The 27,585-nt window shown below is 48.0% G+C and overlaps 1 protein-coding gene across 1 annotated transcript in view; it reads left to right on the top strand.

Moving 5' to 3' along the window:
• The window catches only part of LOC119164028 (uncharacterized), a 95,348-nt gene that overhangs the window by 50,516 nt on the left and 17,247 nt on the right, over positions 1–27,585 (top strand). Inside the window, exons 2-3 of the mRNA XM_075888781.1 lie at positions 20,720–20,858; positions 23,353–23,495. Coding sequence (XP_075744896.1) covers positions 20,720–20,858; positions 23,353–23,495 — 282 coding nt within the window. The remainder of the gene's footprint in view (positions 1–20,719; positions 20,859–23,352; positions 23,496–27,585) is intronic.

Genomic DNA, 27,585 nt, shown 5'->3' on the forward strand with positions numbered 1-27,585 from the left:
GCTCCACTGACATATTTTCATCACGGAAGTGACGTTGCAAAATATATACTAAGAAATTGCAAAGAAAAGAACCAGAAGGCAGGAATCTGTCGCGCGGAATCGAACCAGAAACCTCCCGATTTTCATCGCGCGGCGCTAACAACCACTATGCCACAGAGCGTAAGTTGTCTGGAATGATAACGGAAACCAATTTATATACACCACACACCGTTTGGCAGTGTTCAAATGTTCAAAACTTCGAAGCTTTAGCAGGTTTTCTTTATTAGTGGCGAGATCGCGTGACAGAATCGTGTTGGGCCCATTCCCAAGATCGTCGCCTCCACGAAGCGCCCCCTACACGGAGCGTGGTCTCTCCTGCATGCGCACTTATCAAACTCGTATTTCGGGAGGTGACGAAGGTCACGTCGCACGCTGACGAGGCTGCGTTCACGAGAAAAGCACGCTGCTGACACACGACCCAGGAAGAATTGTGGCAGTTGTTCGTGCTTGTCCTGCGCATACTTGTGCGCTCGTTTAGTGTTTCAGTTTGAACAGCGCGTTGTCGAGTTGTGACAGTTGTAAGTGCGCGCTAGTCCTGAGTATGCTCATTTCGTGCGTGATTTCTGCTTGAGGTGTACGCTGCGAATTTCGAGCTACTTACCGTTCCTAATGTCGCTTTGCAATTTGTTGCTGCTGCTGATATAACGCACAATGAAAGCTAAGCTCCCTCTACGAAGACACGTGTCGCTTTCGTGTTGTACCGATTCCTATATAGAAAGATCAGCCGCTTTTTTTATGGTTGGCTGAATTCTGCTTTTAAAGCTGATATTTCTGTCGCTAAGCCACTTGAATTAGACAAAGACAATGACATTCTTTGTGCCAGAGTTTTCCATTGGGAGCCGGCGATCAGAATATGATCGGGAGGGCAGGTGACCGACGGTTTTTTGTTGTTGTTGTTGTTGTTGTCCAGTTTAGGCTATCATTTTTGTCATTATCACTACGCTAGAATTCAAAACAAAAAATAATGTCCCGCGTGCTTTCTTGCGCCCTTTACAAACATTTGTTATAATTTGAATTCCATACAGTTTTCCGAAAAGTAACCAGTACTTAAACAGCGAAAGTCGACGCAATCATAAGAATGGCATATAAAGTAGCAATCGGACTGCCCACCAATGGCAGCACCAAAAAATTTGAGGCGCTAGGACTCTATAATACCTACGAAGAACTTGCGCCCGCGGCGCTGATATCTCAAAAAGAAAGAATAAATTCGATTGACCAAGGCAGAGCTCTCCTCAAGCAGGTGGGCTACTCCTTAAAGAGGCCCGGAAACACTTTTTTTTGGGTAATCATAGAATTAACTCACTGGAAAAGCAAACTGCCTCACAAACTCAACGCCGCAAAAATTTTAAGGATCCATCCAGTACGAGCGGAGTTACAAACATGTATCACACGATGCAATAGCACTCTCTCTTCTCTCGTCCCGACGAAAGCGCTGGAAGCTAAGCAGGTAGGGATGGGAGGGGCAAACGAAAAACGTCACGCACGCCTCGTGACCTTGAGCACTTTTTTTTCTTCAAATGCGCGGCTTTTTCAGTGCGAACGCACGCGCACGCGTGGACAAGTGACGGCCTCTGACGGCGATCTCTCTAACAGCCAAGCGCACCACGTTCAAATGAGCCAATGGCTGATAGATGGGCCATCTACGTGTGAGTTTTGAGCGTCTTTTGTCATTTGTCGAGGGAAGAGAAAACAATCTTTAGCTAACTTTGATAACTTATTGAGAATTGCAGGCCGCGTGCTGCGCTCTAATATTTGGCTTGTGTGTTCTCGGGAGCCTCTACTACCAACCAGCAGCGTTTTTGACCATGCTCGAAAAATGTTGCAGGGCCCCTTTAAGACATCAACACACCAGAGACGAGACATATTAGCCTATCACATTAGGGCGCAAATCGTGGCATTTCCCATCCCTGAAAATGTGAGTGCGAAGTACCACCCAGTCAGGCGACAAGCGAGAGCAAGACTACTACAAAGCATTACGGTAACAACCCAACCGTCTTCAACGCAGACACCTGCAGACTGCAAGGCAATAGTTAAACCATTATTGCAACCAGCGGACCTGCAACTATAGCAACGTCGATAAAAACCCCGTCAGTCAGCGCAGCAGAAACGGTGGCGGTTACTTTGGTGTTCATATCCGCTGAACAAAAAGAAAAAAGGAGACTCCGCCCTTATGATTACCGACTCTCAATCAACTTGCCGTATGTCCAGGCTGGGGCAGGTCCAAGGGCAGCTATGAGAATTCTAGGGAAGCAACTACAAGACCCGGCATGCAATAGTTTGGTGCCCCGCGCATGAGGGACTTGAGGGCCACGAAAAGGCCGACTGGCTTGACCGTGAAATAAGCATCCAAGCACCGGTCGCAACCCTCGAGTAAACCCAATAACTCTACGTGGCATCCTCGAAAACCAAGGAAGATGACAAAAAAATACAGTCATCCTCATCCGGATCTTACCGGAGAACAATCGCGAGACTGGCGTCGAGTAAAAATCAACGCGTATCCACACTTACAAAGAAACCACCACGTAAATCCCACGATATACGCACGAAGCTGTTCGTGGTGTGGCGAACGGCCAACTCTCGCCCAAATTACGCGGGAATGCGAATCATGGCCCCAAAACGTCAATAATTTCCTTTTGGGGACAACATTTCGACCGAGGCGGTGGAAGACCTGGTGTAGGACTGTGGTAAGATGTGGTTGCGCGGCAGTTTCTGGTTTACTTTCATTTACGTTGTGCCGTAAGCTTGGAGAAGCATGTCAAGGGTCGCGCTAATTTGATCTGGCTTGTATTATTGCTTTGATGGAAGCCGGTCGAAGCCAGTCGAAGCGTACTGACCAGATTTTCCGTCCTCTTCTGAGACCCAGCGCGGCGCGGTGACTCCTCACAAGAAGTTGACGTGTTAAAGAGAAGCTGCTCCTATGGCCGCAAACCCTAGTAGGTGTAACTACTTGTAAGCTGCGGAGCTTGCCCAGGCCTCTTTGACATTTTTATTGGGTTTTATTTACATTTTGGTGAGTTATTTGGGAAGCCTTCACGTGCACGAAGGGGTCATCCTTGTGACGGGGTTTTGATCGACCAAGTGTACTGCCCTATAAGAGGACAAAAAGGCGACGGTTCACCGAGAGCTGTGTAAGGGCTGAGCACCGAAGTAATAAGAAGAGGCCCCGAAGTTCAACCAAGCGTTCTGAACAGGGCTTGAAGTGTTAGGCACCATCCGCTCTACCGAATCCCGTAGGGTCACCCTACAGAAGACGGTTCATTTCCAAAGTGTTTTCTTTTTTTGTAACTTTGATTCCGCACTTATGTAATTTTTGTAGTCTGTAAATACAAGTTTTCTAAACTTCAATAAACTTTCTCCTATGTTTTTACTTCATCTTCAAGCGACCAGCAAGTCAATCACCGTGATTTGCGTAGTGGCAGCACGTTTTCTTCTCCCACTTTGCTATACCGCCTCGGGTGGTGTGTCTCGAGCGCTGAGTGGTGAGAGTTGGTCTCTCAACATCGCAAAGAAACTGAATTCTTCTGGCACAATGCAGGATCCGAAACCGGCTGAAAGTGCCGGGAGGCAATTAGGGGGTCGTAACAATGGCGTTTCCAATTCCACCCCTTTTGTTGCCCACGTCAGGGTCGGTTATTTTTTTCCTGGGTTAACAGGAACTCGAAACACTCGGCAGTCCCAGGCGCTACTGTACTACGAGGGGTACCATGCCGAGACCACACTGTCTTTCTAGCAAGGATGGAGAAAGCCAGGTGGCTTTGCTCGACGAAGCCCAGCGAGCCGCAAAGGCCAGTGGAGCCTACGACTGAGGACTCCACGCACTTGCCCAGAAACCTTTTAGGGAATAAATAGAAAGTTTCTTCTCTATCTCTTCTTCACCGATCTTTTCTAACAATCAACCCATTCAGAAATATCAGCGTAACATCAAAAAATATAAAGGCTGCTTTGAACCGGCACACCATCCTTGCCACATTTTCATCACTCCCATAAACAAGAAGAACCACGGAACTGCCCGCTTGAGCAAATACTCTCAATACGTGGTCATTGTAAAAGCAATGCAAATCACGATCAACTTTGCTTACGTGCAACGTCACCATGGTCACCTCCGAGTGCTTCAAGGCTGTAGGTAGCTCGCCTTTTATCCAGCAATCATTATTGTATTGAAGGAAGGAGCGCCGTGAATTTCAGGATAGTAGCTAGCGTGGGTGTTTATTAGTGACTAAATTTGTCTTTCCCGGGCTTGTATTGCGTGTCAGAGCCGCATGTACCTCGGCCTGCGTAAAATGTCAATCTAGAAGCTTTTCATTTTGTGCTCCTTCGTACTTCCTAGAGGTCGAAAGGCTGTTGGAAGTAGCTTGCAGGTTATCAGTCACGTCACGTGCTCTTGCCGTAGCTGCTCCTCTGTGCCGTAATAGTTGTGGATGAGCCGTTGGACTGTCTGATTTCGTTGGGTTTTCGTCTGGGCGTCGTCGATCAGGGCTCGAAGAATGTGCCAAGTCTTCTTTGTGCTCTGTGTCCCTTGTAGTCTATTGCAAAAGGGCCGCAAGTTCTGGCTAGCTAGGTGTTTAGGCGTACTCTTTTGCCTGTATTGTAAGCATGACAATCTTACGTTTGAGCTTTAGGTTCAGCCTTCGCCGTCGTCATCGTTTCAGAAGTGATTGCCGAGCCTCCCATATAGGTGAAGAAGATGAGTATCAACGGCCGGGTTGTCCTCATCCAGTTGAATTACCTTGGTATGACCATCATCAACACCAAATATCTCGTTCAGGCAGGCTTCAATGTCATCATTGGTCGAGTCGTCGTCAAGTTCTCTCCTGTACACATTCCAGTCAGTAAGTTGTGCCTTTGCTGTCTTGGGAGAGCGGTGAGCCTGTACAATATCGAATTTAATGATGCGGTGATCGCTGCCTAGAGTGTCAAGGAGTCACATCGACGTTGCCCTTTGCATCTCTCGAGTGAACGTGAGATCAGGATTAGTATCCCTGGACACGCTGTTGCCCACTCATATTGGTTGGAGCAAGTCATTCCATAGCGTCAAACTGTGTTGGTGTGCAGTGTCGTGAACCCATGCCCCTTTCTTGGTGGTGTTGTGGTAGCCCTAGGCTACATGAGGGGCATTAAAGTATCCCACTATGACATGTCAATTGCCAATTACCCTCTTGCAAAGTTCGCGCACGAAGAGGTCCTAGCGGTGGAGCTGCTCTCATGGCGGGCTGTAGAAGTTAGCGAAGTAAAAGCTGTGTTAATTCTTTCCAGTCGGTAGTATCTCGACCATGGTGTGTTCGATATTAGAGCCCTTAATCTTGTGAACCTGAGCGATTATTGTCTTGTTCACCATAATCATCGTGTGGGGTGTGTGTGCCAGGAAGCGTGATTTTTTCTGGGTTGGTTTCCTGCAACGCGATCATGTCAGGATTGCTTGTTTAACTATATTCTTCCAGATTTTCTGAACGGGGTCCGTAAGATCTGCAATTTCATTGCCAAATGCGGAGGGTAGGAAGTGGCTTACGCTCTTTACATTTCGGAGTCATCATGATGGCAGTTGGTTTCCGCCTGGTGCCGGTCAATTGGTGCTGTCTATCGAAGGTCCACTGCAGAATCTTCCCCAAGGTCTCGCGTTCCTTGTGTTTGGTTCCTGATTGTTCCACTAGCTGCTCATGAGTCACAAAAATCTTGTAAGCATAGGTCATGAAGTTGTGCTGTTGTGCCATGTAGCCATCTAGCTTCGCGTCGAGTGTAGTGACCATACTGGTCAGAGGCTCTACGTTTTCTAATATTTTCGTAACGACTGTTTCTATGGTTTGGTCCACTGACGCGAGAAGTTTCGTGGTGATGGTTTCTTCGAAAACTAGGAGGCGTTGTTCAACGAGGTCAAGCATTCTCGCTTCAGCCATTCTTCTACTCAATTCATGATGCTTGCTTCTACTTGTCTTAGAATTCTGTCCTCAAGTTCCGGCTTCAGCTGATGGTCGCTGTTGTACCGTCCTCTATAGTTCTCTAACTTTATTTTTTAGCTCATGGGTTATCGCTATCTCAGCTGGAGAGACGTCTGAGGCACTCGCGGCGTGTTGTGAACTGGAGCCGTTGCTTTTACGCACGGCGGCAGCGTGAGTCATTTGCCTAGCGGATCGAGACCGCGGTGGCGTGCGAGATGAAGAGCGTCGTGTTTGTTTAGAATTAGAATGGTTTCGGCCGCGACCCTAGTAAAGTGCCTGTGGGCTGTCGGAGATGGCGGTCACTCCAAGCAATTCATCGCTGCTAGATATCCAGCGATGGTCTCTGGCGCGAGCGTTATCAAGCTCCTGTCGTCTAATTTCGATGGAAGTTGACTGCTGCGAATTTTCTTCTTACATTCCTTGCCGGCAGTCTGGTGGTCATCGCCGCAAATCTTGCAATTAGGCTGAAGTCGTGGGTACCTTTTTTATCTTGTCTACCGCATTTGTAGTAGAAGTTGGCTTTATGATAGAGGCTGAATTTTTTGTCTCTGACCGATGCCGCCACAGGTTTTGCACTACTGGACTGACTTGCGACACGGCTTGCATCTGTAGTGCCCACTCGGGTAGGTTACGTAAAAAAGGACGTGCTGTCTATAAAAAGTGAAAACTGTGATTTTGGAGGATCCGAGCATGCAAGCGCCAAGTGCCGTATCATGCGTCTTCACGAAGTCCGGCCACAATCTCCGCAGGGCTTGTGCCAGGTTCGAGGCCGTAGATCACACCACGACTCACTTCATCGGAGTGTCAAATGTGCGGGTTGACTTGATATATGACTCCTCCGAGTGGTGTAGCGTTTATGCTTTGCAGTTTGGAGGTTCGTTCAGTGTTTGCTATGATCACACTCTCAACCTTCTGCGCTTGCACAAGTACATTATCGCGGAAGTCTTGCTGTGTCAAGCCACTGGATCTTCCTATGGCATGTGCCACTTCGATGAGTGTTCGCGTGAAAATATCAAGTCCTGCCTGTGGGCGCAATACATTTTTGAAGTAATCAGTCAGAAAGGGTCGCATCCTAGTACTGCGTTGACGCGTTAGTTTAGACGTGGTTTTTGGCTTCAGAGGTTGTGTAGCTCTTTCTTCGGATGACTTTTCGTCTTCTTTGCCTGGCCTGCCTTTACGGCAAGCCTGTGGCCACACAATGTGCCCTTTATCTGTCATTTTCCCACTATTCGCATCAAACGTACATGACGCCGTTCTTGAGGTAGCTTCCGTGTTTTATATTGATCTACACAGATTGTGATTCTCTCACAGAACACTTGTGCCCGTGTCTCAGTATTTTCAATTTTTTTTCCTGGAAATCCTGGGAGCTGCCGCTTCCTCCTTTGCGGTGATGCTTCAGGACACACCTGAGAATGTTCTAGGCGTGCAACCATCGCGCCAGGCTTCGTCGTCCAGGAAGCGTAGCAACGCGTCGAGCGACACGGACAGCGAGGCAACCGATTTGTACTCGGACGGCTTTGAGTCATCGGATGATGACTTCACGGTCGTCATGAATCGATCTACAAAACGAAGACTGCTGCGGACGGCATCGTCGGCAAGTGTTTCCACCGTTAAGACTGCACCACAGCGGTGGCCGCACACCATGCTGTTTATGCCTGAAGACCCTGCATCTAACTTGCAACTCCTCAACAGGCAAGTTCTTTCTGTGCTTCTCGAGGAAACCGCGCCGAATGAGATCAAAGACGTTAGGATAAATGCACGGGAGAATGTCCTTGCTGTAGACGTTATGCACCGTAGCGCACTACAAAGCCTTCGGCACATAACAGATATCGGCAACGTGACAGTTCGGCCAATGGTCGCTACAGGCTGTAATGGCACTGTAGGCGTCATTTATGATGTGGATCTTTCAATCCCAGCTAATGACCTGCCAATACTAATAAAGCCAGCAACAGAAGGCACCCGCATCACGCACATTACCAGACTCGGCAACTCACGCTGCTTGAGGCTTGTGTTCGAGGGAGACAGCCTTCCCTCGTATGTCAAAGTTGGTCATGTTCGCCACTCAGTGCGTCGATACATACCGAAGCCACTGCAATGCTACAAGTGCGTCAAGACGGGACACGTAAAAGGTGTCTGTGAGAACAAAGTTGTGTGTCCGCGGTGCGCTGAGTCTCACTCAAAAGACGCCTGCGGTGCCACCGTGTTACGATGTCCAAACTGCCACGGCGCTCATGAGGCCTCATCCAAAGATTTCCCGCGGGTGCGAAACGAGCACGCGGTACTCAGGCGTATGGTGCGGGACAATTCAACGCACAGGGAAGCTGCCGCTACACTACGCCGACTACGGCGTCGTGGGCGAAGACCATCACGGAAAAACTGCTTTACCGATAGAGAGATGTCATCCTCTATAAAGAGGCTGACCCACAAACACCGAGCTCACTGAAGACGGATACTGCCAAACAGAAAAAAGGGACAGCAGTCGCACCTTCCGAACAGTGGCCCTCACTTCCACGAAGTCAACCTACTTCGGGGCTGCATCAAATCCCGCCGCCCTCGACGACCCCCCAAACCAGTGATGCGATGAATGAAGATCAAGTGATAAGCTTGCTGCAATCGCTGGTGAGTACCATGCGTGTCCTACTGAGTAATATGAAGACTTCGGCTGCGCAGACTGCACTGCATGTGCTGGGCACCCTGAGTCCGGTGCTTGCAGCTCTTAGGTAAAACCATGACCAGTGAGACACCGTCGTTTCGAGCGGAAGTCAAGAATGCATCTGTCTTTCAGTGGAACGCCAGAGGACTGAAGTCGCGCATGTCTGACTTTAGACAGTTTGTATTTGTGAACCGCTTCCCCATTATCGTGATTTGTGAGCCCAACCTGCGTGCTTCAATCAAGCTGTCAGGATATGAGTGCTTTATGTCCTCCACTCACAGAGACTGCAGCAAACTTATTGTATTCATGCACCATGACCTCACTTACGTTCACCACAGAGCCTCGCCTGATGAAGGGAATCAGTATGTGTGCCTTACTGTGAAGAAGGATAAGGTTGCTTTCACGATTAGCGGAGCTTACTTATCTCCATCAAGCCGCCTTGACTGCGAGCGCTTACGCGGTATTCTGACATCGACTCCAAGGCCACGGGTGATCACTGGCGACTTCAATGCCCACAATTTCCTATGGGGAAGCTCCAGGGTCAACTCTAGAGGAAGAAAATTGGTGTCCTTGGCCTCGGAGTACGAACTCTGCATTTGTAACGATGGAAGCCCTACATAATAACGTGGATCAGCCTATAGCAGCTGCCTGGACCTTACATAGGTTTCTCGCTCACTTACCAGTAAAGTGCACTGGTTTTCGGATCTGGAAACGCGGGGCAGCGACCATATACCAACTTACATGTGTATAGAAGGTTTCACCAGCCCCAAGTCTTCAAGAAGCCTCAAAAACACCGATTGGCCGAAATTCAAAATTTTAATGGAAGACTGCTGTACCGACGGCTCATCATATAACCTAGAGGACTCGATAAAGGATGTCCTGCAGAATACCACGCATTCAATGTTGACTAGTCACAAGCGCACCGGTTTCGACATCGAGCTTGAGAAACTTCGCGCAATACGCCGTCGTGCAGAACGAAGGTACCGACGGACAAAGTGCATGGATGATTTGAGACTGGCTAGACGCATTCAAAAGAAAATGCAGCGGCACATGAATAAACTGGCTAGGCGACGTTGGACATCCTTTTGCGAGTCGCTGGATCCACGAAAGCCCATATCACTGATATGGCGAACTGTCTGGGGTCTTAGCACAACCTTGGGTCAGCGACACCCGTTTACATCTCTGGCACTTCACCTTCGACGCAAAGAGATTGACGTCGCAGAATTTTTCTGTAGAATAATTGCCGGTGATTCCAATTTCACAGTATCAAGAATGGAAACATTTGACAACCCACCGCCCTCACGTGATCCCCGTATAGAATGCCAGTTTTCTATGGATGAGCTAGAGGCGGCACTGGCACTGTGCAGACGTTCTTCAGCACCCGGACCTGACGGCATTACCTATCGTGCCCTTTGTAATCTTGGAGACGAAGCGCGGAAGGCACTCTTACGCCTATACAACGACTCCTGGCAGACTGGTACGGTTCCCCAGGCATGGAAGTCAAGTCGCCTCATTCCACTTCTAAAGGCTGGTAAATCTCCTTTTGATGTTGCCTCATACCGTCCTATCGCACTTGCCAGTTGTGTGGGAAAAACGATGGAACGAATGATTCTAACACAAATGGAGTGGTATTTAAAGCACTACGAAATCTATCCAATATCCATGACCGGATTCAGGCGCGGCCATTCGTCAGTCGACAACGTTGTTGATCTGGTGACATATTTTCAACACCAGAAAGCCTGTAAGAGACTGTGCGCCGCCCTGTTTCTAGACGTTAAGGGGGCTTACGACAATGTCACCCATGAAGCCATCCTTAGTGCTTTGGAAACAGTAGGTCTTGGTGGCAAGATATATATGTGGGTGTACAGCTACTTACAGCTGAGATCATTTTACGTGATGACAGCGAATGGCCCTACACCTGATTATTACACCAGCCGAAGAGTTCCTCAGGGAGGAGTGCTAGGCCCTATATTTTTCAACCTAACTCTCATTGGTGTAGTCGAGCAGCTACCTAGCACTGTAGAACTTTCTGTCTACGCTGATGACATCTGCATTTGGACATCAGGTGTGACAAGGCCTCAGCTTCGCGCCCGCCTTCAGAAGGCTGCTACAACGACGTCATGCTACCTTCGTAAACAAGGCCTCGAGGTGTCCTGCGGAAAATGTGCAGTGGTAGCGTTCACGCGGAAACCAATGTCTGCTTACAGCATATCGATTAATGAAGAATACATATCGTTCAGCAGAAGCCACAGGTTCTTGGGAGTCATAATAGACAGAAACCTGTCGTGGACTCCACACGTGAACTATGTGAAGAAGCGGCTGATCGCAACATACCACATGTTCAAATTCCTTGCAGGAAAGAATTGGGGAGTGCCCATACCATCCATGCTATAACTGTACAGAGTGCTTTTTATCGGATTCTTACGGTACAGCTTACCTGCAATATCTAACACCGGCAAGACCAACCTGCGCGCAATTCAGAGCATTCAAGCCCAAGCACTTAAGATATGCCTTGGATTACCCCGCAGTGCTTCAACGGCTGAAACCATTGCCATCGCTCAAGATCACTCGATAAAGGCGCATATTATTACCGAGACAATGCGCATGCACCTCAGGCATTATGCCAGGACCCCTTCTCACCACCTGGCGAGCCTAGCTGCTGAAAGGCCCCGCACGACATACGGCACTACTGTCTACAAGTATCGTTCATCGTTTACTGAGACGTACGCATCTACATCAAAGCCACTGCTTCCTTCTTGGAGCTTGAGCCGGCCGCGAGTTCACTTAATGATTCCAGGAATGAGGATAAAATCGGACTTATCGACACATGCCTTGAAACAACTGAGTCTATTCCTACTGGAACAAAACTACAGTACCCACGTGCACATTTACACGGATGGCTCTACTACGCCGTCTAGTTGAGGTGAAGCAGTGGTTATACCATCACAAGGGGTAACTCGGTGTTTTAAGACTTCACATGTGACAACGTAAACGACGGCAGAACTCGAGGCTCTGCGCAATGCACTGGAACTCATCAATTTAGAAGAAAGATCAGGTAAATGGGCTGTGTTTTCTGACTCAAAACCAGCGTTACAGTGCCTGATATCAGTTCTCCGACGCGGATGCCACGACCAGTTGACCTATCAAACCGTGAAACTTCACCACCTTTTAATACAAAAAGGCCACGACATCGTCTTTCAGTGGTTACCTGGGCATTGTGGTATAGGCGGCAATGATTCTGCAGATCTTGCTGCTCGCACGTCACATAAAGAAGCGAACAGCGTTCCGATTCCGCTTTCAAGAGCGGATGCGGCGAGGCAGATTCGTCAACTGGCCCGCAGTCTCACACTGACTGAGTGGAACACACCAAGCATACGACGTACAAGACTGCACGAGCTCGACCCTTCACTACAACTCCGGCCTCCACCCAGCCTACATCGACGTGCAGCTTCGCTTCTCTATCGCCTTTGGCTGGGAATTGCTTTCACGAAAGCTTATACCACGTTAATTGGAATTACTGACAGTGCGGCGTGCGATGTTTGCGGCACCGACGAAAATATCGAACAGCTGCTGTGCCATTGTCCTCAATTTGACTCAGATAGACAAGTACTTGCAAACGCAATGCGGCGACTGGATGATCGGCCTCTTTCTGTGCAGGTGCTATTACAGCAACGTCCACATGCCTCGACAGCCCACAAGGCAGTGAAAGCACTGCTGTGTTTCCTGAGAAAGGCAGGCTTGTGTGAACGCCTTTGACATGTGGTAGAGTTTTACACGCTTCAGTGGAATTACTGTCAGTCTCTCCCCCACCCTTTTTTTTTGTTCTTTTCCCTCTCTTCCCCTTTCTCGTCTTTCTTGTCCCCTTCCCTAATCCCCCAGTGTAGGGTAGCCAACCGGACGTCTTTCTGGTTAACCTCCCTGCCTTCTCCTTTTTGTTGCTTCCTCCCTCCTCCTATACAGATTAATATGTAGGGTGTAACGTCCCAAAACCACCATACGATTATGAGCGACGCCGTAGTGGAGGGCTCCAAAAGTTTGGACCACCTGGGGTTCTTTCATCATCATCATCATCATCATCATCATCTTTAACATGCACCCAAATCTGAGCACACGGACCTACAATATTTTCACCTGCATCGAAAATGCAGCCGCCACAGTCGAGATGAGATACCACGACCTGAGGGTCAGCAACCGAGTACCTTAGCCACTAGACCACCGCGGTGTGGCTGATTATCACTCGGGTTTTCTTAACATGAGCTATCATTCTGCACTCCATTACCGCGCTGGCTGTTTACCTGTGTCCCTGTTTCTAGGTGTTGCCCGAGTGGCATGCTCGTGTGCTACGTCCCGCCAATACGAGCTGCTCACGTCTGGATCGTTTCACGGGCCCGTCTTCATGCACGAGCATTGTGCGCGTGCAGCGAGGGCCTCTGGGCTCCTTAAGGGCGTCGTAATCCAGTAAACCATCGCAATATGTTAGAGCTCAGTATCCAGAAAAAGCACTCTCACTGCGGTGGGTATGGTGTCAAACGATGCCTTGCAACGGGAGAAATCTCAGGTTACCAAGCACGAGTAGTGTCCAAGCATCGTTGCACATCAAAATGGACAGACACAGGAGTCCATGCGAGGTCCAACTACACTCCTCGGCCCCTAGCGGCTTTTTCGCAGCGATGAGTATTCGATTTACCTATTTTCCGTGGCATGTGCACGTTTGTAATGATGGCAGTTTTCTGGAGGGTTGCACAGTGGCACGCACCCATTGACATGATGAAAACATTTTTGCGATCGACTCACAAGGGGATGTGAGTCGATCGCAAAAATCTGCATAAAAAATGAAATGCATAAACAGCAGGAATTCTAAAACTAGCTCATAATGTTTCCCTTTCAATATTCTGTGCAGCATTCTAAACTGCGTATTTGTTGCCCTTCTTGCGGAGCCGTGTTCTGTGGATAGCTGTCCTAATTTGTGTGGAATTTGTTTGGGACGATAGGATCACCCGACAAGCTGTCGGAAGCAGCATGACGATTGATTTGATTAACATTTGGGGTTTAACATCCCAAAACCACCATAATGTCACGAGCAAATTTCAACGATACTTCGGGCCCATATCGAGTCACCCGACGATTGAACGACATCAACTACGAAGTTATTCCCGACGGCGATTGCAGTTCCATTCGCCGAAACCGCTCACTCGAGATTGTGCATGTCATCCGGATGAAACCCCACTTGTCCAGCTAACTCTCGTTTGTCCTGTGGGAGCCGGTGCATATGTGCGTTTTTAGATGCGGAGCATCTTATACTCGCGCCTTGTAGTGCGCCGTCCGCGCCGTCCGCGCCGTCCGCACCGCTTCTCGAACATTCGACAGCTGACGCGCGCGCATGCGCCGTCGCGCCGTCGCCCACTCTTCCACCATCTGTGCATCCCTTCCTCCTCTACACACCGCGCGCGCTTCACTCCTCCACCATCTGTGCACCCTTCCTCCTCTACACACCGCGTTCGACATCTACAATTCTCCTGATTCTCCAGTGGACGCGCATGTGGCGTTGCGCTTCGAGAACATTCAACAGCTGACAGTGCATGCGCCGTCGTGCTGTATATATACTCAAGGTCGGCGCTCGCTCGCTCAGTTGCCGCTCGTCGGTTGGTTTGTACGGCGCGTCGACGTCCAAGGTCGCGGTGAAATGAATTCCAACGAATCCACAAACACAATGATCGACGTCCCTTCGACCAGCGCCGCCCTTTCGCATACGTGTGTACGTGTTCACTCATTTAACACCCCCTCCTACAACCACGTTAACCAATTTAGCCATCGACCCAAGTAAGTCGCAATTTAACACCCCATTTCACAACCACGTTAACCAATTTAGCCATCGACCCAAGTAAGTCGCACTTTAACACCCCGTTAACCAATTATATGGTCCGCATCCTCCTCAGTGTTCCCCCGAGGGAAGCTGCGGGCAATTTTTTATAAGTAGAGCGCCTCGGCGGCGCATCGGGGCGATGCCATTTTTGGAGGGACGCAAATGTCACGTGCGTCCCGCGAGAAAGACGAAGGCGACAGTGAATACGCGCATCTGCACGCTTTTATGCAGAACGTCTCTCATAATCATATGGTTGTTTTGGGACGTTAAACCCCACAAATCAATCAATCCGAACGCAACAAGGAGAAAGACGAGGAACTCTCTGGCGCGCGGTAAATAAAAAGACTGACCCGCTGCTGCTTTCTCAGCGTCTTCAAATACGACCTCTGTCTTCACGTCGCGACAATACGAATATGAGAGACACTGTAGTGGAGGGCTCAGAAAATTGCGACCATTTGGGGTTTTAACGTGCACCCAAATCCGACCACACGGGCCTAGAGCATTTTCCCCTGCTTCAAAAATACAGCCGCCGCCGCCGTGATTATATCCCACGACCTGCGGGTCAGCAGCCAAGTAACTTAGCCACTAGACCACCGCGGCGGGGCGGCAGCAGCATGACTAAAGGACACCATAAGTAAAACGCCATCCTGTGCAGGTGAGCGTGTACATTTACGTACACCTTTTCGCAAAAACGCTGCGCTAAGGTTTCGAGACAGCTGCTTTTAGCGCAGCTCATTAAGGTATGTCACAGAACCCTTGAAAGGAGCTCTGCCGCGCTTTGAGAAATCAGCGAGTCTGCGTCGAGCCGCTTTCAGGCCGGCAGTGAGCTCGGATGAGTCCTTTGGAACGTCTGCATCAACAGCTTGCTGTGTATACGATACGTCGAATGACTTTCTCTCTCCAGGCCATTCGATCAGTGGCGTTATGCGTCAAAGTTCACTGTTACGAAGAATACAGCCACACATTGCGCATACACCACAAAATGCTCAAAGCGTGCTGCACCCAAAAGGCAATCTGTTCTCCTCAGCACTTTGTCATACGTCTCCATTGATGGGAGAACGCAAGACATTACGTACATACATACATACATACATACATACATACATACATACATACATGCATACATACATACATACATACATACATACATACATACATACATACATACATACATACATACATACATACATACATACGCTCAAACTTGTCGAAGTGCCTAATGAGATATGCCCTGTAATGAACAAGGGTTGTCGCACTTCCGCACCGCATAAAAGTAGATAGATAGATAGATAGATAGATAGATAGATAGATAGATAGATAGATAGATAGATAGATAGATAGATAGATAGATAGATAGATAGATAGATAGATAGACAGACAGACAGACAGACAGATAGATAGATAGATAGATAGATAGATAGATAGATAGATAGATAGATAGATAGATAGATAGATAGATAGATAGATAGATAGATAGATAGATAGATAGATAGATAGATAGATAGATAGATAGATAGATAGATAGATAGATAGATAGATAGATAGATAGATAGATAGATAGATAGATAGATAGATAGATAGATAGATAGATAGATAGATAGATAGATAGATAGATAGATAGATAGATAGATAGATAGATAGAGAGGCAGGCAGGCAGGCAGGCATGCAGGCATGCAGGCAGGCAGGCAGGCTCAATGTCGCTGAAGCTCACTGAGGAATGCTTAGTATTTTAAGACAAGAAAGAAAGAAAGAAAGAGAAATAAAGACAGAAAGATAGCGGGAAATGAGATAAAGAAAATATCGCAGTTTTAGGTGGTTGCAACTTTGAAAATGATTTAGAAAAGAGCAGCACATGAGTGTAAAGAGCGTACTTAACTAATGTTGGAGGAATATCCAGACTAATGGTCACCCAGCTTCAATCTAGCTGTGTTTCTACAGTTTATTCAAGATCAGCACGAGAACACGCTGATGGCTTTTCTTTCGAAGCCTTGTAAGTCACACCATACCATGTTACCCGACGGCGCTGCAATCTTCTGCGACACCACGCACTTTTGCCTTATCAAGCGATCTTCCTGTTTTCGCTATACAGTATAAGCTTGCGGCTTTCGCCATCATTCATCTTTCTAGTGTTTGTGACCATCGTCTTTGGCAGCCCGCCTTAATGCCTGTAAGTATCGTCTTGGGCAGCCCTCCATACACGTGGGCTGCCAAAAACGATACTAAGCCATGACAACGCATTTTGCCGCACACACTGTGTCTCACAATGGATGGCACGCAGTCCGCACATAAAGCGAATTTTCGGGAATTTGTTTAACCGAGAACGGCAGATCGAATGAGCGGAGTGTCCTTCAAGAATAATGGATGCGGTGACAGAAGCATCAGGATACTCACTTTTTTTCTTTATTAAACAGGGATGATACTTTTTATGATTTATCGAGCGATTTTGATCTCATTCGAAAAACTAATTTATCAAGAAACCTTTTTTCAACTTATACCAGCACCCAATTTCGAAGACGGAGTTATGTCGCTGCAGGCTTGGAAGCAACAAGGGCGTTTTCGCCGAAGATTACAGGCTTCGCGCACGCGGCAGCAAGGAGCGGCTCCTGCAACTAATCCTCCCAGGGTCGGCTGGTTTGACGAACAGCTCGCATCTGTTCCATGCGATCTCTGCTTTCCTGCCGAGATCGGTGACCCTGTTCTTGATAGACGCCGTAGGGGAGTTCAATCTCTACGCGGGTGTCTTCAAGAAATTATTAACCGGCAAATTTAATTTCTCGTTTTTTTGGCGTTAGACCAATAAACAAATTCTCAAGAGCATAAAAATTGTACTGGTAGGTGTGAGTGTACCGCGAAAAATTAATTACAACACGGTTGAAAAACAAGTTTTAGTTTCTATACTGTAACCCGACACCACGACACGATATTAGCTTCGCAGTCACGTGCTTACACTTGATATATAGGCTGGTTTTGTAGGTGTACTGAAAAAGCGCATTTTAGGCTTCAAAGGTAGGCAGGGAAAACACCGTTGTAATCCTCCGAAAACCTAAACGTAGGCATAATAAAATTTTATATAGATTTTAGTCATTTCTGACTAAGACATGCGTGACCTGTACGTGCGACAAGAAGCAGAAAAAAAAAGATTGTTTATCATAGCACAAAAGCAGCAATGGTTGCGCACAGTCATGCATTTCCTACATGGTTCGCACAACATGGTCCTTTCTTTTTTATATATTGTCTAGCATGGTGAGTAATGTCTACGCCGTCGAATAAACACCCTCCGGGGTCTCTTTCGTTTGGCGTTAAAAAGCACGCTCATGAACATGCATTTTCGGGAGCATGTCTGTGAGGGTGCTATTTCGACGCTTGGCGAGGTCGTTTGTTTGAGGATGGTTGGAAGTGGTCAACTTGTGATGTGTCCAGGAAGAGCGCAAAAGACCGCCCATAAGTACTGACAAAAACGAGCGACCATAAGCGGTGATCAAATGGGGACGAGCGCGCCGTGGGGCAGAATGACATCGTATAGAGCAAAACGTAGGCAGCGTCAGTAGCAGTGTTTATGGCGAGCGCTCTAGTGATTGCGAACCTAGTCTCTAGCAACGGCGACTCACTTGTTCTTTGAGTAAGCCCGGGAGACCGAAACGAAGAGGGCTCGCCGTCAAGCGAACACGGAGTCACGTGCCAGTGAAGCCGTGCGAAAAGGCTACAATGTAAAATCGACGCCTATGGAATCTTGCACGACCACGCGTGCCCTCGACCGCAAAATGGGCGTTTCTTGCAGACACAGGCAGTCCTCCCTCATGCAAACCATAGCGATGCACAAGTGGGAGCTCGGCACAGCAAGACGGATCAACAGCCACTCGCGTACGTGACACTCAGTCACTGCGCCAACGTCGACAACTTGTATCTGTTCAACGCTAATGAACTGCAACTTTTACCTCAAGACCTCCAACAAACACAAGGACATGCTCGACGAGTTTGGCCTCTCGAGCAGCACAAGTTGCCCACGCTAACGCAACGGTACCTCGTGCCCTGAGTGAAGACGTCGACCACTCGACCGAGTTCACCCTTGCTTTTCTGAATGTATGGTTCCTGAACGCAAATTTTGATGACATTCAAAATGATCCCGTCCTGGCCGCAGCTGACGTGCTCTGCTTCACGAAGACATGGAGGGCTAGAAACGTGCACATCAATGCATTTGTTCCAGGCTTCTGCACCAAATGAGCGGAGCGTTCTGCAGGTGGTGCACTTTGTAAAATATTGTAGTGCCGCGCTAGATTTGGCCAGCTGGTTTCACCGAAAAGAAGCGATCCGCGTGGCTCGTGTGGTGTGAGCCACGAGGAATTTAAAAGACCGCTTACTTAAAAGACTTAAGACTTTTGCGCGCCCGTGTGACACAGGTATAAGAACGATTGAGCTCCTGGCCTGGCGGGACGCAGCAGCTGGAAACCTGTCTACGCTCGCGTCCCGACTAAGAGCTGAGACCACGGAATAGTCTGAAGCGCCGCCTTCTCGCCTATTTTTCCTCAACAATAACATCTCATGTGTATGTAAAATGTATATAGTTAATCAAAACGAACATGCAAATGTTAATGAAAAACACTGTGTATGTTATGTATATGTAACAACGTTTTCACTTCTACATATGACGGTAGAAGATGTATGCGCAAGATTCGCGGGTAAGCCGATCATCTCCAAGCAAGCTCCTCTAACATCATTCACTTTGGGGCGGCATTTGTTTTACGCCGGAGTCCAACAAGACGTGAATTACGTAGTTTAGTCACTGAGTGGCATAAAAAAAATACGACGAGCAGCCATAAGTTTCCTTAACAGAAGACGAAACCGCGTCATTTTGGTTCGCGACAACAAATTTTACTCCGACACGGTCACACTTCGTATACGTGTTAAAAGCGCGTCTTCTACTGCCTTTTCCCAGTGCTCTTCATGAAGTGCATCATAACACCACTAGTTCCTTTAGCGCGTCACTTCTACGCATCCGTTCAATTCGGCGCGTTGCCAAAAAGAGAAGTGCGATTTTGACACCGCCTTGACACATCGCCGTGTGGTGACCTTACTCAAAGCGTCGGCGTGGCTCATAGTATTCATCCATACCAAAAACAGCTCGGCAACATGCCTGCTGGATGTAATTCGGAACTTCGCTTACACTCGCCCCGTGAATGAATGAATAACCATCTTCTATTTAATCCCTATAGTTCAAGGAAATGGGGCAGGGGATATAGGGTGGTAAGAAGGAACTATTTGAAGTAGTCCTGCGCCCTTTCGGCCCACTCATGTACGGCCTCCTGCATGTCAGATCACGAGCTTCGCAGAACAGCCTCCCACTACTCATTATGCGCTTCAGGAAAGTGGGAAAAGACGCTTCGGGCAGCGCCTTATGAACTGGTCTAAGTCTGCGGTGGAAGAAACACAAAATATAGAAGAGCTAGAAGGCTAACAGGATGGATTAATTTTGTGTAGAAGGTAAGTGGGGGGGAAGGTGCAAGTCTGCAGCTGTCGCCAGAAAAAAACTGGGGGATTTGAACACGATAGTGATATCCTGTCCCTTTAGTGCGTACTGAGCTCAAAATGGCTATAGGGTCAGTGAAACTTTTGCGTGCGGAAAAAGGCGCAGTAACGTGTGCATATTATAGTGGGTGGAGAGTGGGGCGCAGGGAGGAGAAAGAGCAAATGGCGAGAGAAGAAGCGGCGAAGCATCGCACCTACCCTCTCCTACACTCTCGCACCACATGCTCCGGTTGCTAGGGGCGAAGATAAGCGCGCGCCCTCAGCTGTTGCTGTGGGCGAAGGAGTGAGAGTGGAGAGAAAACACCTGCCGGCGTGCGGACACCGCCACGGACAACGCCTGATGCCGGACATTACGGGACAAAGAAATGAACGCACATTTACAATACAGCCGGGGTTCGATCTTGTGATCAGCTGGTCGAGCACGTGGCAATTACCACTAAACCACCGAGATGGTTGAAAATAAGGCGGCATCAGCATTGGTTTTTCCCAGGTGGTCACCCTACCGATCGCGAGCCCAAGGCTGCTTAGCTTCGGTGATCGGACGAGAAATAAATGAGGAATTAAAGAAAAAAAAGCTAAGGCACTCGTACGACAGGAAACATGTTGCGTTCGTGCTGAGCATAACGACCCAATAATAACAAGCCACTGTACTTTTACCTTCGATATGTAAGCACTGCGATAAGCGAGGCACCGTTAATTACCCTGCAGACTCCTGGCCTGCGGGGTTGTCCAACGCGAGCTGCAGCATGGCCGAGTTCGACGCCTGCATGCGCAAGCTCAGCAGCATCACCGACTCCGACGAGCTTGCACTCGCCTCCACCAGACACGAGCTGGACATCCTGTGCAGGTCAGTGGACCGAGATTCTGAACGACCGTCCGCCGTGACTAGGGGTGCGGCCATGTTTGATCACGTTATTGCGACTGGCACCAAGTCTGCGAAATGGCACTGGCCCTTCTAGAGTGTAACCGTACCACGCAATATTTTATAATCAGTGGGTAAGACATGCTTGCGCCACAAAACATAGTCCGACGTTGTTGTCAAAAAGGCGACAAGATTGAGACAGTTGCGTTTATTTGGCGCGCAGTATGCCACTGAGATAAGTCATATGTGCATTTAAATTCGCATAACGTTTACCTTTCATTGTAATTATATTAGTAGCCACCAGTAACCATGGTTACGAATAGAAATGGCAGCACCTATGCTGGTGAAATCGTCACCTTACGCTGGAAACAAAGCATAAAGCACACTATATTATTTAAATCTGCTTAGACAACCTCCAAGGCCTTGTCCATGACCGTCGAAACAGAGCGACGAAATTACGCCGCAAATGCAAGCCCATGTTTGGAACTTACAGACCACGCCGCGCTGTGCGACGACGGGATCAATTTGGCGTGGAAGGAAGCCGCATCCATCAATGGGTGCCTCCATCTTTTATTATTTCTTTAGGGGCAAAGCTCATCGGGACCTAGGCTTCCCGGTTGTTTGTCCGTCATGGCCCAGCACATGCAAGCAACCCGCCCACCGTAACTTTCACCAAGCAGGGAAGCAGTATGCTATTCATCATTCTGCTTATAAGCGAGCTACCCGCTACACATATGTAGAGCATTACGTGCATTTTGTGGTGTGGCTGATGGCAATAAAGAAGAAGCGCGCTCCAGACCACAAATTCTCTTTCTGGCATGGAGGAAAACAAACGTGCTCTCAAAGACCGTGAAAGGCAGCGCCGACACAGGCAAGCTGGCCCATCACCTCTTTTCCTAACACCACCCTGTACTCTCTGCCCAGAACTTCATGCTTCTGTTATACACACCCTCTCGCACTGCCCGGCGGATCCTCGAACGCTTCAAGACCGGGGAGACCCTGCTGCTTTCAGAGGACCCGGTTCATCAGACAGTGGCTGCCGGCCAGCGTCATGGAGCGGCTTCATGGGGCGGGCAGGAGCTTGCGTGCTCCAAACTCCTCAGTTGAAATAAAGTCTTCCTCCTCCTCCCAGGGGCGTAAGTTCGGGAGGCAGCGGCAAAGTGGAAACGCCGACAACAAGCAGTGACTGCGAAGGCGAGAGCGCGGCACGCGGCGGCTCAACGCGTATACGCAGACAGCAAAGCTACCCCGGGAGGCTAAAGCTCGGAAAGCAGCGTTAAATCGCCCCGCGCCTCCCGTTCATGAGCACGAGGTGTTCCACGCACGGCAACGGTCAGTACAGAATCGAAGTTCAAGTGGTCGACGTCCGAATCGACGTTCAGAAAACGGCGCAATGCTTTCCTAGAAACACACCCGACGACGCCGCCATCGATGTACTCAAAAAGCGAAAGCTGATTAGCTAGCGTTTGTACGAATCCGGATGAGTCGAGAAACTAAACATTCACGCGTGCTTGAGTACCGAGATGACCCACCCCTCTGCAAATGCCTAAATATAAAGAAAACGTGCGTTGACACACCTAACCTTTGCCAACGTCCGGCTAGATTTTCTTGAAGAGCAATCGGCATTACATTTCACGTACCACAAAGCAGTACTCATGTAGACGCGCGATTGGGCGGATGATTTAAATCCACAGTGCTTCACCTACTCGTCACCATTCACTTCGAGGAGATGCATGATTTTTTTTTTCGCTGCGGCCACCTGCTCCCTTTTACTGGCCTATTGATCACACCCAACGCGTGCGCACAAACGGGGACGCTGAGCAGGCGACACTAGGTGAATTAAGACATGTTGAGCAGCGCTGCCCAAAGTCAGGTTCCAGGGATTCAAAGGGCGTGGTGCAAGTGGTGCCATGCAATTGCCCAAACGAGCTGCAGAAAATCGTCTACAAGGCTCTTTTTGCTAGGCTCCTTGAGCTCTTATCATAGGAACATAAAAACGATGCTAATATTTAATAGGTAATAGTAGTTTATCCGTAGGCTTTTTACCGTATACGTTTTCATGTAAGCTTTCCGGAGAAGTACACATGGTTTGACAATCGACACTGGATGACACAGGATCCGACGAAAGATACAAAGTAGATATTGCAGTACAGTATACCTCTGGTGTGAGGTATTGCACCTTAGATAATAATTATCTATAGCCTTATACCTTCAGCGTTTTGTTTTGAAAATAAAACTGAAGTGACTTAGTGGTTTTATGAACAGTGCGCGTCATGCGACAGCAAAAGCGTCCTCTGACACATACCGGCTACGTACACAAACGTGTCATACATACGGTAAATGTATGAAGACCACTATACAATATAGCTAATTTACGAACACAGGTAATGTAATTTAATATGCATGCCCGGTGTGCCTGGACAAGTGCGAGGTGCATTGTAAAGATAAATACCTTGTGGTGCTTTTGCATGGGACGCAGCAAGTGGAAGGCGGGCCACCGCTGCGTCGACGAGCACATGTCCCGCTGCTCGGACAGACTCAAGCAGATCCTCTACAACGACGTGGTGCACGGCACGCGCCAGGTCATGAACGAGCTGTGCAGCCCGGGACGAATGCAGAACGGTGAGCTCGACAGTGATCAAGTCAAATATTTCCTGTTGGGATTGACAGTATAAATAAATTACTCCGTGCTGTGATGAGCAGTGAAGTTCCATTTGGTAGCGTAACGAATTACCTCAAACAGCTGGGTAGGACGAAGAAAAACAGCGCGTTCCAGACCACCATGGATGAAAACGAACGTGGACGCGCTTTCGCCCGCGAAAGGCAACGCCGGCAACAAGCAAGCCCGGAGTTCGCGAAGCAGCGGCTAAGTGGGAACGCTGGCAACAAGCAGCTATACTCCGCATGCGAGAGCGCGGCATGCGGCGGCTTGATGTTTGTACAGATAGCAAATTCACAGAATAAAGAATGATAGAACTACGCCGGAGACGAGGGCAGGCCCAAGAAACTCAGCGCTAGTTTCGGTTTGAAAGAACATGCATGTTCGTAGTGGTTGCCGGGCATCCCAAGATCCGGCTGAATAGAGTGAGGTTCATGCGAATAATAATAATAATAATAATAATAATAATAATAATAATAATAATAATAATAATAATAATAATAATAATAATAATAATAATAATAATAATAATAATAATAATAATAATACCTTCTATTTCTTCAAATAGAACAGTACATAGGCCTGCCAAAGCCAATTGGTGGCTTGAGTGGCAGAGCCTGGCGGACAGCAAAACAAACCGGACGCGTTACAAGATTGTATTTCATGAATTGTATTTAATGTTAGCATTTATTGGCATTCACAGGTTTTTACAAATAAAAAGAAATTATATACGCTTGTAAGGAACTTCTTTTTGTTTGTATGTCTTTTATTATTTCTTACTTCGTGATTTTTAAATCAGGCCAAGTGAGGGAAGTGATTGACTTACGTTCGTAGCGCTTGCCTCCGTTCCTTCTCGGCCCTTGCTCAGGGATATTAGAAGTTGGATCACGCTCAGACATTTCGCTCAGTTGCTGTGTCAACTACGGCAAAAATAAAGACAGCAAGTTGCGGAGCGCAGAGAACGGTAGCTGCATTGAGCTACGCCGAACATGTAAACCGCCCAATCGTCGAAGATGGCCTAATCAGACAGCACATGTTTTTCGCGGCTCTGCGATGTGCTAATCCACAGATTTCCAGTTTCGCGAATGTTTTTTGGTGTCTCCCGAAGGCAAAGGATGAGCACAAGAGTTTGGACCCATTATTTCAGCAGGTTATGATTTTGGATAAAAACAAATGACTCAACCCAGTTCTCTGCAAGCCTGACTGAACTGACCGGAGTGCGGTGCCACTTGACGAATTGGTGAAGACGGCAGCCAAGCTCCTGTCAAGAAAATGCGTGTAATAAAAGGCTCGAATTCGAGTTGGTTCCTCTACATAATTTTAGTTTTTTTTTATTTTGTTTAGTTCATATTTTGTCAAGTAATTATACATTCTTGCTTTCGGCTGATGAAATTCTTGTAGCGTGGTCTCAAACTTTGCGAGTCTTTACTTCTAATGGTGTCACTCAAATACACGTGATGAACTAAATGCGTCTAAATATTATTTCCGCTATTGTCGATGGAGCCAACGTTTTGACAAGTAACCTTTTGTTCGTCAAAGCAACGCTGTTGCCCTGGCGAAGGCAAGAAAACTTGCCGAAACATTCTGTCCAGTCACGTTCTTTCTCGATAAACTTCTGATCGCTTGCCTACAGCCGCGCCAACAGACGACAAAGGTAAATGAGACGTCCAAACATGATAATCATGACAAGAAAGTCATGTATGGCATAATTTAATTACATCCGCTTCGTAACGCTGTGCTGATTTTAAAGTGACCTATCAACCCACCTCATTCGTGCTTCGCATATCATCGATTCCCACTGTACGTGCTATCTGCTAATTTTTTATTCATGTACAAATGGCTTCGTAATTGTCCCGACGACGCTCGAGTCGTCGCGATTCTTTTCCCACATGCTCGAGCGTTTCGTTTGGAGCTCTGTCTCGCCGTATACAGCTCGTCCCAGTAAGATATAGCCGCAAGTAGATAGCCACTCCCACCGCTTTGTTGTGGTCTCTGCTAGCTCCAGAACAGTATACTGGTACAATATGTGACTTTGAGGGATTGTTGGGGATCCTTGCAAATTTCAACAAGGCAAAGTACAAAGACATGCTGGGTCGTGTTGTATGTCCTTGGAATGCGTGGCTATAGAGAGCTCTGTAGCGCGACCTAATGCTACGTATACCTTGTTTGCTTGCCCTGTTAATGGGGCACGTATACTCGGTTCTCGCTCGACACTTGCTGTACACGGTAGTCCCCGATTCCTGTGGCACACACTCCTTCGCGCGGTTACGCGAACGACGGAAACGGTGCCTAAAAGCAGTGCTCTAAAATAGTCTCAGCTGAAATTTTGCTCGCTTGTAAAATAGGGGACTGTAAATGTATACCCTTCATTTCCAACCATGCTTGGTAATCACCCGACATTATATTCAGCCGACGTGTTAATAAACAGAAACTGAGGCTATGGTGTGCTCACTACGCGCACGTATATAGCTTTCTCAATTAATGAATAGGGCTACGTAAGCTTGAATATCTTGAATATCAACCACTACTCTCATCAGTTTATTGAAAAGCTCTCGGTGGCGCCTCGGCACTGTCGCTGCGTGCAGCGCAGGGCGATGCAAGAGTCAAGAATCGCATCAGCCATTTTGCCACAAAAGGTTCCTATCTCTGTGCGGTGTTACGCAGTCATCGACGAAGCCATCAGCAACGCCGCCTGCAGCCCCAACCTTTGTGCGACGGCTTCAGAACGAAGTTCGTCTCCACAGCGTAGAGACACGTTCTCTAGTGTGAGTGAGGGCACCGTTGATAAAAAGGAAGAAAAAATGTATTGATCAAGCTACATTAGCAACTGCCGAAAAAAACGGGGTCACACGCGGGGAATCGGGCCACGCTGTGTTATAGACAAGAATTCCGCTCGAGCACAGGACAAGAGCCGGGTGGTGCATTTGTTGTTATTTGAACACACCACTGATGGGATGAGGTGCATTTGTGAGGGCGGCGTAGTGAAAGAAACTTATACAGGCCTCTATTTCAGTTCGTTCTTCTGAAGCTAGCAAGGCCGTATAACAAAGATGGTCGAATTAGGATGCAGGAGTTCGTAAAAAAATGTAGCCATGATGAGCTAGAATCAACAGGGGGAAAAGATAAAAGATGCATCGAGGAATGGCGAGCGTACAAAACGGTCATGACGATAACAAACTGCGCTTCCAAATGCTTTCGGAAGCGAGCTTTGTGCCGCGACTATTCTATTCCAGCGCGTCAGCATTTGATGGTGTTGGCATTGTTTGAAACTTGCATATCAGCATAGGTTTTTGTCTAAATTGGTACGACCTCATTACTTTGTGCCTGGCTTCAATTTTTAAATAGGATAATCTTCAATAAACTCGCGCAGTAACAAAGTAGTTGAAATACCATTGCTAATTAGAATAGAATTGAATAGATATACAATCGTGGTGCAAGTATTGTCGACCTCTTCAAAATAATCCACCGCGTATGATCGACTGACCATATGTTATACAATAATGATTGTGTTCCCACTAAACATAAACTTGAAGCGTTGTTTGACTCTAGGCTTGCCTTAAATATGTAAGCGAAAACCCCATGAGCTTGTCTTAGAGATACAGATGGTATTCGTATAGACTGGGTCCATACCACTACCCTCATTGCAGGCGTGACGCCAACTTGGTAGTACAGATATAGAGCCACCCACAAGAATATGTGCGTCGGCCACAATACCCGCTTTCTTTCATTTGTGTCGAGGCATGGTTTCCCGAAAAACGAGGAATTGGAAAGCTTCTGCAGCAGTCGATCAGAATGCGGTACATGTCGGCGTACATGGAGCTATCATCATCCGGTTTGCATGTGGTGCACCGTGCACTTGACCAGAATCATGGTCTGTGCCGAGGCCATCCTTATTGGCAGCTGTCCAGCATAAGCGACGGCTGCAAGCGGATCACTCTCACCGTCGCCGATGGTCCGGCTTCCGAAAGCCGATGCCAGGGCTCAAATTCTGCTGAATATCTGTCCGTCAGCCGTTACGACTTGTGGTCTCAAGTAGAAGCCATCGCTTCCGAA

This window comes from Rhipicephalus microplus, chromosome 3 (assembly GCF_043290135.1).
Source record: "Rhipicephalus microplus isolate Deutch F79 chromosome 3, USDA_Rmic, whole genome shotgun sequence".
Lineage (NCBI taxonomy): Eukaryota > Metazoa > Arthropoda > Arachnida > Ixodida > Ixodidae > Rhipicephalus > Rhipicephalus microplus.